The sequence below is a fragment of the Patagioenas fasciata genome, chromosome 8 (assembly GCF_037038585.1).
Source record: "Patagioenas fasciata isolate bPatFas1 chromosome 8, bPatFas1.hap1, whole genome shotgun sequence".
Taxonomy (NCBI): Eukaryota; Metazoa; Chordata; class Aves; order Columbiformes; family Columbidae; genus Patagioenas; species Patagioenas fasciata.
In genome coordinates, this window is record NC_092527.1 from 25,964,564 (window position 1) to 25,979,587 (window position 15,024).

Consider the following 15,024-nt stretch of genomic DNA (forward strand, 5'->3'; position numbering starts at 1 on the left):
GGGCAGCACCAACATAGCTTGAGGGACTTCTGCCACAGTCTGTAGATCACACAAGTGTCTGGTGGCACCCATTAACTGCTTTCAGGATAACAATGGCTCTTTCTCATCTCTGCCCATCCTCCCTGTCCCAGTTAAATAAGCTCTTTCCCAGACAAATAAAGACTGGAGACACTGTCTTCACTAGGAGTAGGAGACTGGGGAAGGGAATTCAGATGGGAGTGATGGGAGCCTACTGAGAGAGGTGGCCACCCTGAGCACTGCTATGGGAGATGAGGAGAAAGGGAAAGCCTCATACAGGTGAGAGAGATGCAGGGAGCATGAGGGGACATGAAACCACATTTACTCTCTGTTCGGGGGCTTGCAGGAGCGAAGGGAAGCCACAGTGCAGGGGCAGATATTTGAGATCAGGGATGTGCAGAAAGTCAAAAGAGGACAGGAGAGGAGGAAGCTGACAGGGAGGTGGCCCTGGCACCTGTGCCAGCTCAGCTCACACAAGCTGCAAAATGCACAGGTGTTCAGTAAAACCAGCAGGCAAAGGGCTAGGTTTCTGCTCTCCTCGCTTACTGTTTTCTTAGAACGTCTATGTCTTCTCTGTCTGAAGCAGCTGAGCCGGCAGGAGGGCAGCCGCACTGACCTTGTCCTAAGGTGGCGGCCTGACTCTGCTCCTACCCCTTTTCTGCTTTGGCTGCAAGGACACAATGTCTGATCCAGAAGCTTCTTATGAAATCCTTGTGCTTCCTCAGCCTTTGGGAAAAACAAGCGAAGAAGGAGCATCACCCAGGTGGGACACACACTGTGCTTTAGAGGTGACAGGTCAAAATTCAGTTCCACAGTATATCTGTGCTTCTTTGCCAAGCATAGGCAATGTGAAGATAAAAACATTTTACATATTTCTACCTGACTTTATATAGTTAGATGTATAACTATATACAGTTGTATAGCATGGGCAAATATTTCTGTGTTCAACCTGCTTGCAGACCTCACACTGTCAGATAGTGCAAGCAGTCAGTTTCAAGGAATTTGGGAATACAAGAGGGTTTTATAATATCACTATTGTATTTTTGCCACTTCTGCTGAAAACAACTGTTCCAAAATGGCAGCCAGCCACAGTGATGTAGCAGGGCCAGAAGTAGGGCTTTGAGAAGTATAAAGTTCAGTATATGAAGAAAGAATAACAAGACAAAGACCTAATTTGTTAAAAGACATTGGTCCAAATCTTTGTCTACATCATTCTTAATTGTAAGAAAGCAATTATCAGAATAACTCAAAGAAAATGAGTTTGAGTCTGCATCACTGTAAACCGGCCTGAGTATGACAGCTGTGAAGTAAAAAGCTTTGAGAGCATCATCACTGGTGTATCTAACAGCTCTAACTCAACAGTGATCTCCTAAGCATCTTTGCCAAGGCAGCCACCCTGGGGACTGAATCTACTATTTTCCTCTCTAAGAGTTTTGTTTACAACCCTGCTCTTCTGTTCCCAAGAGTAAGAAACAAACCTCTCTGTAAAGTGTGAGGTTGCACCTGTCTTTAAAAAAGGCTGCTGGCCCTATGAAATTTTGAGTGTCAGGGCACTAGGAGAGAAACCTCTCTGGTACTGCACAGCTGCTGAGCTACCTTAGGGGTGAGTTGTGCAAAGGCGACTCATCTTGGGGCTCTCTTTTAACACAGAGGGTTCACTGGGAAGCAGCTGTCAGTGGGAACACTGCAGCAATGGCACCACTTTCACCACCCGGAGGGTAGGGCTAGGATATGGGGTGGCCAGTCTGGCATGTTCATATGAAGTCTCTGCTTTAGTAAGGCCAACACTGAGGTCTTCCTGGTTTTGTGGAAGATAAGATGTAACATCACATCCTACCCAAATCTTTCACACCAATTCTTTCTCTCCTTGTGCCTTTCCCAAACTCACCATTGCCCCACATTTAGAGTCAAACTACAGAGCAGAATCTTTCAGTGTGAAAGATAGCCTGACAGTAGAAATGTGGCCTCATGGGCCACTGCAAAGAAAATCCTGTTTTAACAGAAATTGTTAATTTATATTAATACAAAGGAACTAAAAGATTAATGCACTGTGGTATTGTCACAACCTGGAGAGGGCAGAGAGCCTTGGGGAAGACAATGACAGCATATTTGGGAACATTTTGACCATAGACCTCATCAAATGTAATTCTCTGCTGAAAGGATGAGGCTGATCAGCGCTGCAATCAGAACGTGACTGGCAGGCGCTGACTCAGCCTTTCCCAGATATCTCCTTCCCTGCTCCTTAACTCCCTATTACACATGTACTGATGCTCCTGTAAGCAGGACAAGCTTGCTTGTGTGTGTTTCTCTGCTCACCCTTTCCCCAGGCTGCAACAGAAAGTCAGCCGAGGGCACACTCGGAGGAAGAGCCCTTGCAGGAGAGAGTTTACAACGCAGTTCCCCCTTTTCTCTTCCAAGCGCACTCTCTTCGACATGTCCCTTCTTAACATTGCTGTCACTTTCTTTTCCCCTTCGTGTTGTAACACTGGTGCTGAATTTTGGTGAAACAAAACCAGGTGCAGCCTGTGACATTTATTTGTTTAGAATAAAATGTAACATTTTGGTAAGTATTTTGGAGTTATGGAGAAGAATGCTAGGTCATCTGCTTCTCTCAATCCAGAATAAGTTCTTATGTTTTTATGTGATCAGTTAAAGGAAATACTTGCCTTGAATCCACAACCATGTTTTTTGTTTTAGATATTCTAGACACTTTTGGTCTTAAAGTTAATGTTAGTTCTTTATATAATTCATACAGTAGCCACAGGCACCAAAAAAAAAAAAAAAAGTTAATTTCTTAACTGTAGCTCTCCTCTTTTTATGTTTGCAATTTCAATTAACTGTTCTAAATAACTGACAACATGGAATATAAAGCATTCCTGCAACAATGTAGGTCTAACAGCAATTACATTGATTTACTCTGGACCATGTTAAGTTCAGGGAGTAGGATAAAGAGACAAGAGTTTAAAACTTCTTTCACACTGATGTAATAAATTCAGTACATTGCTTTAAAGTTAAGGCAAAATAGCTGGTAACTGAAAGTCAAGAAAACCCTTGTTTTGTTTTCCACTGTGGTAGAAAACAATAGATTATGGGAAAGTTCTTCAGAAGGTGATCAGAGGAAAAGTTCACCAGCATCTATCATGGACTGTGTCTCTGTGGCCTGCTGGGATAGGAGGGAGGGACATAAAGGTGTCAGCAGTTGAACTGATACGGTAAATCACAGTAGGGCTAGTAAAGTGCAATGGCAGCCTAGTGTAAATGCCTTAAGACTTCTATTTCTTCTCTGAGGTTGTACTCAGGACACGTCCCCTCTTTGTGACCTTATCTCTGGGGCAGTGGGTTGTGCACTGGTCTCTCCTCTTTAGTTTATGAGGACTAATCCATTTGCAGGTTAATAAAAGGTGAAAAGAACAATCACCAAGAAGCCACCAAAATAAACAAGTAGCACCTTTGACTGCTTAAGGATTCTCAGTTTTCCTCATCAGCATGCTCTGCCCATCTCCTCTCTTTCCTTCTAAATACTCTGATAATAAGTACATCCGTAAACTGATGATTTTAAAAAAGAACTAACACTCTAGAAAATATGAGAATGATAAGATGATTCCATAAAAAGTTAATGCTTCCACTTCACAGGCATGTAACTTGTGTCTTTAAAATGTACTTTTCTATGTGCATCTCCATGGTTGAAATTTACAGTTGTTTTTTCTAGAAATGCTGACTGACAGTGCATTTCAGTGACCAGAGTGTTTTCGGACCCAGATAGAGGAAAGGTTCCCTTAGAAATGTCACAAATCTGAGCCATTTCGTTTAATACAACAAGCAAAAAGGTCATGACATGACATTACTTCAAGCAATCTGTTGATTTATATGAGTAATAAACTTTTCTCTTTAACTGCTAGATTTATAATGCATGTACCAGCTTGCTGCAGTGCTGTAGGCAGCATCATTAACATCAATAATGTATATTTAATATAATGACACCAAAGAGCAAGAGAAGTTGGGACGAGAAGGATGACTCTAAGGTGAAAATCACCTGTGTGTTATGCAGCCAGGGCTGTGCTGCGGTGCTGGAGCTGTTGGCCTCGCTGGTGGTTTCCCTTTGTTCCCACCCTATCTCCTTCCATTCTTGTCGAAGTTAAGGACAGTTCACAAAAGGAGGCTATTGCCAGGTCAGGGAGCAGTTTCCAATTGCTCTGTGTTCCATGGGAAGCTTCAGAGAGAAGCAGGGTGTTTTATGAGTAGGTGTATGATGTGGACTTGTAAGAGGGGAAAAAAGAAAAACAACTCTATTTGCACAGGCTGGCACTACTATAGCTAGCAGGGCATTATCTAGTCCCCTCCTTCCTTTCCCGTAGGACACAGACAGCTTATTAATTTGGAGGGGCCTAGGTATAAAATAAAGACTGTAAGGTAACGCATACCATAGCCCCTTGCTTCTTTCTGACAATTAAGTCAGCAAGCCAAGAAAACCAAGACCTGCCATCATTCCACTGCAAATTCAGATCTAATCCTGAAAAGACATTTGTTCTGCTGAGATTTTACACAGAAAAGCAGTATACCTCTTGAGATACAGATATATTCATGTTGACTCTATACATCTAAAGAAAAAACAAAACCAAAACAAAGAAACAAAAACCTAAGTCGGTGCTCTTCCCTCAAAACAATGATTCCTGGAGGAAGCAACATTAAGAAAGATGACTTAACACAATCTTGGTATATGTGTGCCTGTGTACATCTCCCGCTTAAATGGTCTCAGCTGTACCTAGTCCACTGCTCAGGGTGCAGATCTCCATATCGATACTGATCTCTTCAGCTTCCAGACACCTCAGAAAGTTACTGACCTGCCTCCTACCCAGAAGAGTGCAAATGGGACTGCCTTTTGGTTACTTTTATCTCTGGAAAGATCCTGTGAGGGGCCCTCAGCTCTGGAATTTATTCCCCCCTTTGCTCAAAAACAACCTCCAACAATCTTTGACCTTCTGGGTAAGCTGTGGGGCCCAAATCCAAGGATTTGTTTTGGGACAGGCATAAGAAAGCTTGGCATTTGTGGGTGTGGTAGGAAAGCATGTTGTCAATAGTTGATTTAGTCCTTGGTATATAATTTTATCACGTTGTGGCAGTTATCCTGTACAGCAGTGTATACTTAACCTGTGGAGACTTAGGGTTTCCTAAATGGTCATAAACTGGGGCAAAAAAAAGCACGGAAATAAACCAATGTATGAATGATTGTGTGTTTGTGAACAAAATGACCTGGCCAACAAGTACATCATAGGTCACTTTTACTAAAATGATCCTTTTAGACTTGCAAATCACACAAGTTCTGCAAGTGCCCCTGGGCACTAACGGCATACCCAAGTGAAAGAACTTTGTTGGGACTGCTGATAAAAAGGCAAGTAACACTCGAATTAACTGAGACTACTTACTATGTTACCCTGCCTATGCTGCAACTGCAAGGCAAGCTGTAAACAACCATTAAAACAGCACTATTATGTCCTGGTACAAAACTTCTCTTATCTGTCACCTTTTAAATATTTTAATATGAGATTATTTTAAAAAGCTGTCTCAGCTGCTCTTATTCTCTGGATGTAAACAGATTTGTTAAATATTTTATTTCTAACCCACCCACGAAGTTACATTCATTTACATAACTTAATGAAGGCTGCATTATTCATTGAACTTCTCATATAACGTTTTTCATAAGACATTATTAAACAAGTGAAGCAAGCCAGTCTAGTAATGAGCCTTCTCTAAACTTGCTGCCAGTTATGTTTCCTTTCTCCTAATCTATCACTCTAATGGTTGCAACTAATAAACTTTTCAAATCTTTGCTGCTAATCTGTATATGTTTTGCATTGCATGCTGGATGTATAACTTGACAGATAATTTACAATACAAACCACCTGGCAAACAAAACTATCTGGATTAATAAATGCTATCCAAACCTACATGCTCATTTTTGTTAAAATAGAGGAGACAACTACATGTAACAAAGTACCTTCAAGCCGTAAATAAACTCATCTGAAGGTGGCAAGTACTCTACTGAACAGTATCTCCCAAACACAAGATTTGTGACTGCCTTTTATGATTTAAAAAACATTGCTAAAATCAATCAATTGAAGTTTGGTTTACGTGAATGTTCAGAGACACAGGGTTGTACAGGATCCGTTCTAGGAAAGATGGTACGTAATAGTTTTAAGGTAAAAAAATTTTTACATTTGGGCTACTTAATCTGTATTTGGGACTAAGTCAAAAGCAGTGGGATTATCAGGGAGCCTAAGCAGTGCAACTCCCTTTGAGACAGACATCAAATTTCGATAATTTATGTCTCATAAAACTCAATTCTAATCCTAAAAATAGTAATAATTAAAAAAATGATCTAGGGGTCTAATTTTATGCACATTAGTTTTGAACAACCGAGGCATATTCTTTTATCATCATCCATTCTGAGCACCTCTACTGGTGTGTAGAATTAACGAAACACAGCAGTGTTCTATTCTCAAAGACAACTAGACACAGATTTGTAAAAACAGTTTTAAAAACTTCCTATAGCACTTAGGAAAGTACCACTTGAAAGCCAAGGATGGAATATTTTACATATTATGAAGTATTTTTCTTGGTACCACTCCAAAGCTTGCTCTAAATCACTTACCAGAATAAAATAAGAAAGCACATGATAGGTTGAAATGGAATAGAAAGAAGGGCAACCTTGATGTCAGCCTCTCATCTTGCAAGGGCCAGGAAAAACTCCTGTAGTAAATGCATAAAATAAAATGTCAGAAAAGTAAGTGGAAAACATTAAGTATACAAGACTTCAACTGACACTGTTCCTTCAATAGGTGCTTTTGTGAACCAAAAGAAAAAATTATTTCCTGGAACAACTGCTGAAAGTAACATGTCCTGGTTTCACTAGGACAACATAAATCTGGTCAAGTTATTTTTAATTAAGCAATATTATTTCTAATGAGTCTTCAGCATTCATTTGCACATTTTTTTATTAGTCATATAACCATTTTCAAAAGTCACTTTTATCAGTTCTGACCTAAGCTGGAAAGACTATTGCCTTTCATTCAGGAATTGATTTATCAGGTAGCATTCCTCAATGCCAGTTTACACTAGTGTCATTCTTCGATGTCATTTTCATTTAAGATTGGATAAAACTGTGTTGTTAAGAACCACACATTTAGCATCGCATAGATACTTCAAAAATTCTAAGCACCAGATATGCTGCTGGCTGGCAGGAACTGTTACTCATGTAGGTATAGGAGAAGCATGGGTTCCAGTTAACCAACTTACCCTCAAGAGAAGAGCCAGTGTTCTACATATAAATCATGGTTTTCTAGTCCCAGACCAAAGCATAGCACTTACTGAATCACGTGTGGTTTTTTGGAGAGAGATACAGTCCAAGGTTTTTTCTTGTAAATGAAAGGGTAACTAAGAGCACAGATATTAAATACCTCAAAAAGGCCCAATTACAAGAAGGGAGTGAGTGCTCCCCATCAAATCTGGCCCTGTAACGTGTTTCAGCTTGGAGCCTTGGAGCACCAGTCACTTACAATAACACACGGTAACATTTACAAAGTCAAAGTTAGAGCCTAGCTCTAGGAACCTGTCAGCAGCCATGCAGCTGAAGCAGCAACTTCCTCCTCTGCAGCACCCCAGCACAAACCACTGCCCATCCAGTGAGTTGGAGTAAGGACATAGACTGGCTAAAAAACCGTGGGGGTTTGGCAGATAAATTTTCAGCAAGACCAGTTCCTGAATCCAACATAGTAAAAGAAATAGGCATCGGGAGGCAGGAGCCCATCAGCCCTTAAATAGCAGCCACAGTCTCAGCATGTGCCCACAACAGCAGCTGCTGAGCAGGCAAAGCTACATAATCACACCAGAGCTCACCTGAAACTGGTCTGCAGCCAGCATCTAAGCTGTCAAGATACAGCTGCATAGAGGAGATTAGCAGGGGTTGTAAAACCTGCTCAAGAAGTTGGGCAAATATTTTAGCAATTAACCCACACTGAGCTCCATATTACTGCAGCTACACTGCTACCATTTCTTAGGGTAGGTTGTTTAAAGCTAACTCCACGATGCCTAAATTACACAGCAGTGACGGACCATTTAACTACAGAGATAAATTATCCAGGGGCAGTGCCTAACATAGGTTATGTTGTCGTGATTTACAACAGCTGAGGATGTGCCCCCAGATGTCCAGACAAAACCAAATTAAGTACAGGATTTTTTTTTTTTCCTCCAAACATAAAAGCCTTGCAAACCTGACTTAAATATAAAAAAAAGAAACAGAGAAATATATGTATGACCTTAGACTTAAGTTATGAGTGTTCATATTCTCTGGACAGCACTTAGATTCCCATTCTTTAAAAAAACAAAACATAAACTGAAATAATATGAAGGCCACGCAAAAAGTTCCCACATAGAAAATATGTCAGTTAAAAATAAACAAGACATGTTGTGGTGGATTGACCCTGGCTGAAGGCCAGGTGCCTGCCAAAGCCGGTCTATGACTCCCCTCCTCAGCTGGACAGGGGAAAGAAAATATAACAAAAGGCTCATGGGTTGAGACAAGGACAGGGAGATCACTCACCAATTACCATCACTGGCAAAACAGGCTTGACTTTTGGAAAATTAATTTAATTTATTACCAATCAAATCAGAGTAGGATAATGGGAAATAATAGCTAAATCTTAAAACACCTTCCCTCCATCCCTGCCGTCTTCCCAGGTTCAACTTCACTCTTGGTTTTCTCTACCTCCTCCCAAAGAGCAGTGTAGGGGGACAGGGAACGGTCAGATGTCTCTGCCATTCCTTCCTCCTCAGGGGGAGGACTCCTCACATGCTTCTCCTGCTCCAGCAGGTCCTGCCGGAAGCCTGCTCCAGCTCAGGCTCTTCACAGGGTCACAGTCTCCTTTGGTCATCCCCTTGCTCTGGTGCGGGGTCCTTCCTGGGCTGCAGGTGGATCTCTGCTCTGCCATGACTGTCCATGGGCTGTAGGGAACAGCTGGCCTCACCATGGTCTGCACAACAGGCTGCAGGGGCATCTCTGCACCTGGAGCACCTCCTCCCCCTCTTTCTTTACTGACCTTGGTGCCTGCAGAGTTGTTTCTTTCACATATTCTCACTCCTCTCTCCTTGGCTGCAGCCGCACAGGTTTTTTTTCCCCCCTTCTTAAATATGTTAACCCAGGGTGCTACCACCATCACTGGTTTGCTCGGCCTTGACCAGCGGTGGGTCCATCTTGGAGCTGGCTGTCATTGGCTCTATTGGACACGGGGAAAGTTTCTAGCAGCTTCTCACAGAAGTCACCCCTGTAGTCCCCCTGCTACTAAAACCTTGCCACAAAAACCCAATACACACGTAAAGAATATGGGCATCTATTTGGATTTGCAGAATGTTGTAATGTTAAGGAGTAAAATGTTGACAAGGAATACCAAGACAAGAGACCTGCTGTTCTTCAGACTTCAGGATCACCTCCAAACTGGGATCAGAGTTTGAAATTCACCGCTACTATATTGATGACAAAGGGGTCTTAAACTGAGATTATTCATCAAATCCCCAAAAGGTGTAACAGTATGGGAGGTTTGCACAGTAAAAATTATGTAAGGTTTTAAACATTGCCAGGAAAACTTAGGCGCAATCTAAAAATAATATCTTTCATATTTTAAGGTTATAAAAAAATTAATATGAACAAGTCGATATTTACACTCAGTTTTATATATAGGTTGTGTTTAAGGTCTTATATTATGTATTTTAAATGCTAGCTGGAAACACAACAAATGTATTACAAAAACACTCCTAAAAAACCAAACCAAATCGAACAACCCCACCAAAACATCATAGGTGCTGTTAAACACCTGCAACAACTTTGAGCTGCTTAACTCCATCCTTAATTTTTGCCTTGGTAGAACATGATGTAAAAGTGACTAATTTCCAGAAGCAAACAAAAAATTTAATTAGTCTATATGGTCCTATAAGTGTTCGTGACACTGAATTATATCGATTTACTTTGTAGATGTTTATAGAGCCAGCCTATGTTGTTTGACTTTTGAGGGAAGACTAATAGGTGTAGTAATGGGAGTGGGAAGAACACAAAAAACCTTATGGTTAAGCCAAAACAGGGGTCATGCCTAGGGCATTTTATCTGCCCTGCTTACACACCCCCAAGGAATTGCATCCCTACAGTTGATTCCATGTTAATCAATTCACATTAGTGCCTCCCTTTTAGTTTTCACTTTGCTGAATTCCAGGAAAGAAGTTCTTAAACCAAATGCATGCTCTATCTCTGACCTAGTCAGAGCCATTGCGTTTCGAGAAGAAATCACAGCAGATTTTATTTGCTCTACCAGCTGATAAGAGACACCTTCGTAAGTAAAGATTCATAGTCAGCAGACTCAACACAGAACAATATCCAGTGGTCTGTTTACACAGGTCAGCAGTAATATGGGAGAATAGGACCTTTATGGAATTCTTTTTCCTCAACCTATTTTCCTCTAACTTACAGAGAAAGACTCATGTCACACATTATTCTTCTACTTTCCTTTACTTTCTTATTTACTGTCTCAAGATCATGTGCTTGATAAAGAGGCCTGTAGCACTTGCTATTACTCCATACTCTTTTCAGTGAGTGTGTATATTTTGCACCGCTCTCACCACTTACAGGCTAAAGCTTTTAACTAAAACAATTTACTATTCAAGAGCGAGAACCACACTGAGGGTAGGAGGCAGGGGAGAGTTACGAGCACAGAAAAAGTGAATAGCTCATTCACAAAAGCAGATCTGACTTTACACCCAAACCCTTTAAACCCATTGGCTAAGCTACTCTCTAGCATACACACAGATCTTCATACAGAGCATCATAAAAATAAACTTTATTATCAAACTTAAAAATTCACACATTAAACAAGATCTAAGCACAAATAATACTGAAAACATTCTCAGACAATAACCATTTTAGGTAATTTGTATGAGTAGCTAGTTCCCATTGTTTCAAATGCCTTGAAGAATTTCTTAATACATGCATCATCGTCAAATGTCTTCAAATGCTTAGCTGCCCAGCTTTCAGTAAGATTTTTAAATAGGGGAAAACTTATTTCTATAGAAATAACGTTATCTAATTATGAATCAGAGACCCATAATTGTAGTGCTTGGGGAAAAAAAATAGCCTTTTGAAATATTTAGAAGACATAAATAACTATTGTACATTTACAAGTTTAAATATTTAAAGGCCTTCATTACTATAAAAAGTTACTATGTACATATTAGATGCTATATAGAAATCCAGCCAGAAGCAAGTGTTGAGTTCTCAGATTTGGCCACTGAAACCTATGAATTTGGTAGGCAGATTGTCCACAGGGTACACTATGGGGCCCGTTTTCATTGTAGGAGGTCCATTCAGCAGCTGCCAGTCACAGCTCCGAGCCAGCTCCACTGTAAATATTTTTAGAAGGACTTTTGCGAACTCTTTGCCCACACAGCTCCTCAAGCCCCCACCGAAAGGGATGAAACTGAACCTAGAGGAATCCTCTGGAGATGGAGACATGAAGCGATCGGGGTTAAATTCATCCTTGTTGGTAAAGAGATCTGCCACATCATGGGTATCACAGATACTGTAAATAACATTCCAGCCTTTAGGTATCTGATAACCCTATCAAAAGAAGAGAAAAGAGACATGAGCACCTTGCTGTGTTAAATAAGATGAAGTGTGAGCACAGGACACACTGATGCACCCCACCTCCCCTCCTGGCTTCCTGCAGGTCACTCTAAGGCAGATCAGCTATGTGAATGCACTAGTACTTAGCAGCTGTGCTGAGGAGTTGAGCCTGATCCCCACTTACATTTAGCTCAAGGGTCTTGAGGGCAATTCTAAATCCTCCAGGAACAGGAGGGCTCAGCCTGAGGGTCTCTTTGATGACACAGCCTGTGTACTTCAGCTGCTCTAAGACCTCCATGTCCAGCTGCTTCTCTTGGTTGGGACTGCACAGTAACCCCTAGAAAGGAAGATGCTGCCATGACTTTCATGGAGCAGGCGGCTAGGGCTCCCAGCACTGCAAAGCAGCAGCCCCTCAGCAAGTGGTGTTTTCTTGCCACCCCCTAAAAGGAGGGGACCACCAGGGTCGAGGGGAGCCCTGTCTAGGACACCTCTCCTGGAGGTATCTTCCCACTGCCCACTCCTGTGAAAGAGCACTAGGGGAGACACACACCTTCAGTTGCAGCTCTTTCCTCACTTTCTGCAGGACATCGTGGTGGAGCCCTAGGAAAGCGATCAGTGATGTGGCAGCGCTAGCAGTGGTTTCATGGCCGCCAAAGAGCAGCTCTGTTGCAGACTCCTTCAGCTCCTTGTGAACACGACAGAGAAAGCATAAAACAGGTCTTGAACTTAGTATCTCCTCCAGGCCCATCCTACCACCACAATGCTGTGCATTGCTCCCAGGCTGTGGAGCAGAAACCCAGGGGCCAGGATGGGGTGGATGTGGTGCTTACGCTCCCTGGGGACATGGGTATGGTCCCATGCTCCCCATCCAACAGCCTAGTTGCAGCCTCTGCACCCTAGTGCACTACACAAGCTGGTTTACTGTGTAGAGAGAGGGGACTGTGCCTTTGCCTTTCTCCTTTTGGCCTCAAAAGATAAGCGTGTTGCTGACAGAGGGACTAGGGGAAAGGGATGATCAGGCCCTGGGAAACCTCACCTGCATGTTGAGCTGCTCCCCATTGCCCTGTGTGTGCTCCATCAGTAGCTGCAGCGCATCCTTGTAACCACCCTCAGGCTCCTTGCGGGCCATCTTGGCACGGATGTTCTCCTCAATCTTGGCATGGATGATGTTGCGTGCCCGCAAGCCCTGACCCAACAGCAGAGAGAGACATGTGGGACTTAGGCCATACTGACACCATTCCCATCCATTCCCTGCTGTCCTGGATGCTGAGGCATCCCCTTTCCTCACAGACTGGCAGGACCCTTACCCGGTAGAGCCCACTGAAGGGCACATCAATGGGGAGAGAGAAGAGGTTGCGGATCATCTCCTCGAAGGCCTCCACCAGCTGCTGCTCGCCATCAGGGCTGGCCTGGAGGGGCTGGAAGCCCAGCAGGATCCTCATGGCAATGCGAAACATGAGGCGCTTCACCTCAGGGTACACCAGCAGGCAGGGCCCGGCAGCGCCCAGCCACCGTGCCAGGCAGGCACTCACCTCCTCCTGGATGACGGGCACGTAGTGCTGCAGGGCGTCCCGGGAGAAGGCTTGCATGATCACCTACCCACGGGGACAAGGAGAAGGAGATGGACACAGGCTCAGCTGCAGCATCCAGGGCGGCCGCACCCGCTCCCCGCCCGCCGTAGGGGCCATACCTTTTTGCGGTGCTTGTGCTGCCCGTTGTGGAGGTTGGAGAGGCAGCCAGAGCCCAGGATGGTGCGTACCGAGGCGGGCCACTGCACGGAGACGAGCCGGTGCTCGCCCAGCAGGATGTGCCGCACGTTCTCGGCGCCCATCACCCGCACCGTGGGCCGCCCGAAGAGGTGAGTCTTGTAGATGAAGCCGTATTTCCTGCGCTTCATCTGCAGGAATTTCCGCCTCTAGACAGAAAAAATAAAATATTTTATTTTAGAAGAAGAAGAAGAAGGAGCAAGAACAGTAGCTCTTTCCCATCTGGGCACAGAAGCCCGGCAAAGCCGCTGCTCATCCCCCTCCCCAGCAGCCAGAGGAGGAGCCGGGGCGCTTCTCCGCTCACCCGCGGCATCGCCCCGCCTTACCTGCAACACCATCTGCAGAGTCTCCCCGAAGAAGGGGAGCCCCATCGTGCCCGGGGGCAGCGGGAGCGGGCAGCTGGGGTCGCGGCTGCTCACGCAGTACAGGTCCCAGAGCTTGACGGCAGCCAGAAAAAGTAGAAGGGGCAGGAGGAAGGTGCACAGGGCGCTGGTGACCAGGGTGGAAAAGCCCATGGTTGGGGAACCAGTCTACCCTGGCCCCCCGGGAGCTCCGAGTGCGTGGGTCGGGCTCGCCTCGGGCCGCCTTTTATACCCTTCCCAGGTTGCTGCCCACCCTACCTTGGTCCGATAAATTAGTTCATCCAAAGTTCATCTTTAATTGCGGATTGTGGCCTGGCTCCTCCCCCCTAAATCTTTAACTATTTGCTTTGCGCGTCGCATCCTGCTCGCCGCAGACGGCCGCCGGGGAAGGAAAGTGCTGCCGGGCGCGGCGGCAGCGGCTTGGGGCTCGCTCCGCGCTTGCATCGCGCTCACCGAGGGAGCTGCGGGACGGTGCCGACAGCTGACAGTCGGAGGTCGGCCGCCTCCTCGGATTTATGGCCGATGCTGTAAGAGACCAGCAGGCTGCGCCGAGAAGTGTCCCGCTCCAGCACCCGGGAGACCGGCTGCCCGGAGACACCTACCCCCGGGGGCTCTCCCCGGCCGGTGCGCTCTGTAAGCTGCGGAGCTCCTTCGCCTGCCCGCTGCTATCGCCGTCCGGAGCGGCGAGTCACCCTGGAGCCAGGAGAAGGCGGGCTGGTTCTGGGGCCGGATGGGGCGGGCGATCCTTCGTGCTGGGTGTGCCTGGTGGTCCGCGGGGCAGAGCCGCAGCTATGCTACCGCATCGGCGGAGAAGCCTCCGCTGTCCTCTGGTTCACCTCGAAAAGCCCGGCTTGTATTTCTTGCCCGGCCGCGGAGGAAGGAGCCGCGGGCAGCAGTCCGTCTCGGCCTCCCGATGCAGGTTCAAGCGCGGGTCACCGAGGGAAAGGGAGGTGAGCGCGGAAAGGAAACACCCAACCCGCCGTGCCCGGCTCCTCTCTACGCTATCAGCTGCCCGCCCTCGCCCGGGGCTCACCGGCATTCCGGGGCCGTCGGCGCTACCGCGGCCGGGAAGGGGTCCTCGGCATCGGGCGGGTACCCCGCCTGCAGTCGGGACGCGGAGGTGCGCTCTCCTGGAGGGCGGGCAGGCACCGGAGGCTGCTCTCCGGGATGGACAGGCGGCTCCTACAGGAGGATCGCAGCCTGACCGGGGCGGCCGGTG

At 45.4% G+C, this 15,024-nt stretch overlaps 1 protein-coding gene across 4 annotated transcripts; it reads right to left on the minus strand.

The window, feature by feature from the left end:
- Positions 1-10,878: 10,878 nt before the first annotated feature.
- Positions 10,879-14,508, minus strand: CYP26A1 (cytochrome P450 family 26 subfamily A member 1). 4 transcript variants are annotated; one of them, XM_071811999.1, is made up of 8 exons: positions 14,064-14,154; positions 13,770-13,932; positions 13,368-13,592; positions 12,985-13,272; positions 12,714-12,863; positions 12,228-12,362; positions 11,862-12,014; positions 10,879-11,671 (listed from the first exon to the last, which is right to left on the minus strand). In XM_071811999.1, exons 2-8 carry the CDS (start codon positions 13,812-13,814, stop codon positions 11,330-11,332), a joined length of 1,338 nt encoding a protein of 445 aa, XP_071668100.1. In that variant the 5' UTR covers positions 13,815-13,932; positions 14,064-14,154; the 3' UTR covers positions 10,879-11,329. The 4 variants fall into 4 exon arrangements, with proteins under 4 accessions (XP_071668100.1, XP_071668102.1, XP_065699642.1 ...); XM_071812001.1 differs by lacking the exons at positions 13,770-13,932; positions 14,064-14,154 and adding an exon at positions 14,408-14,508; XM_065843570.2 differs by lacking the exon at positions 14,064-14,154 and having other exon boundaries at positions 13,770-14,046.
- Between the last annotated feature and the right edge of the window lie 516 nt (positions 14,509-15,024).

Coding starts and splice junctions, on each gene's coding strand:
- CYP26A1 (XM_065843570.2), bottom strand. CDS start 13,958: ATGGGCTTTTCCACCCTGGTCACCAGCGCCCTGTGCACCTTCCTCCTG. Junction 13,273..13,367: donor AGCACAAGCACCGCAAAAAG/GTATGGCCCCTA, acceptor CCCCGTGGGTAG/GTGATCATGCAAGCCTTCTC. Junction 12,864..12,984: donor CCTTCAGTGGGCTCTACCGG/GTAAGGGTCCTG, acceptor CTGTTGGGTCAG/GGCTTGCGGGCACGCAACAT.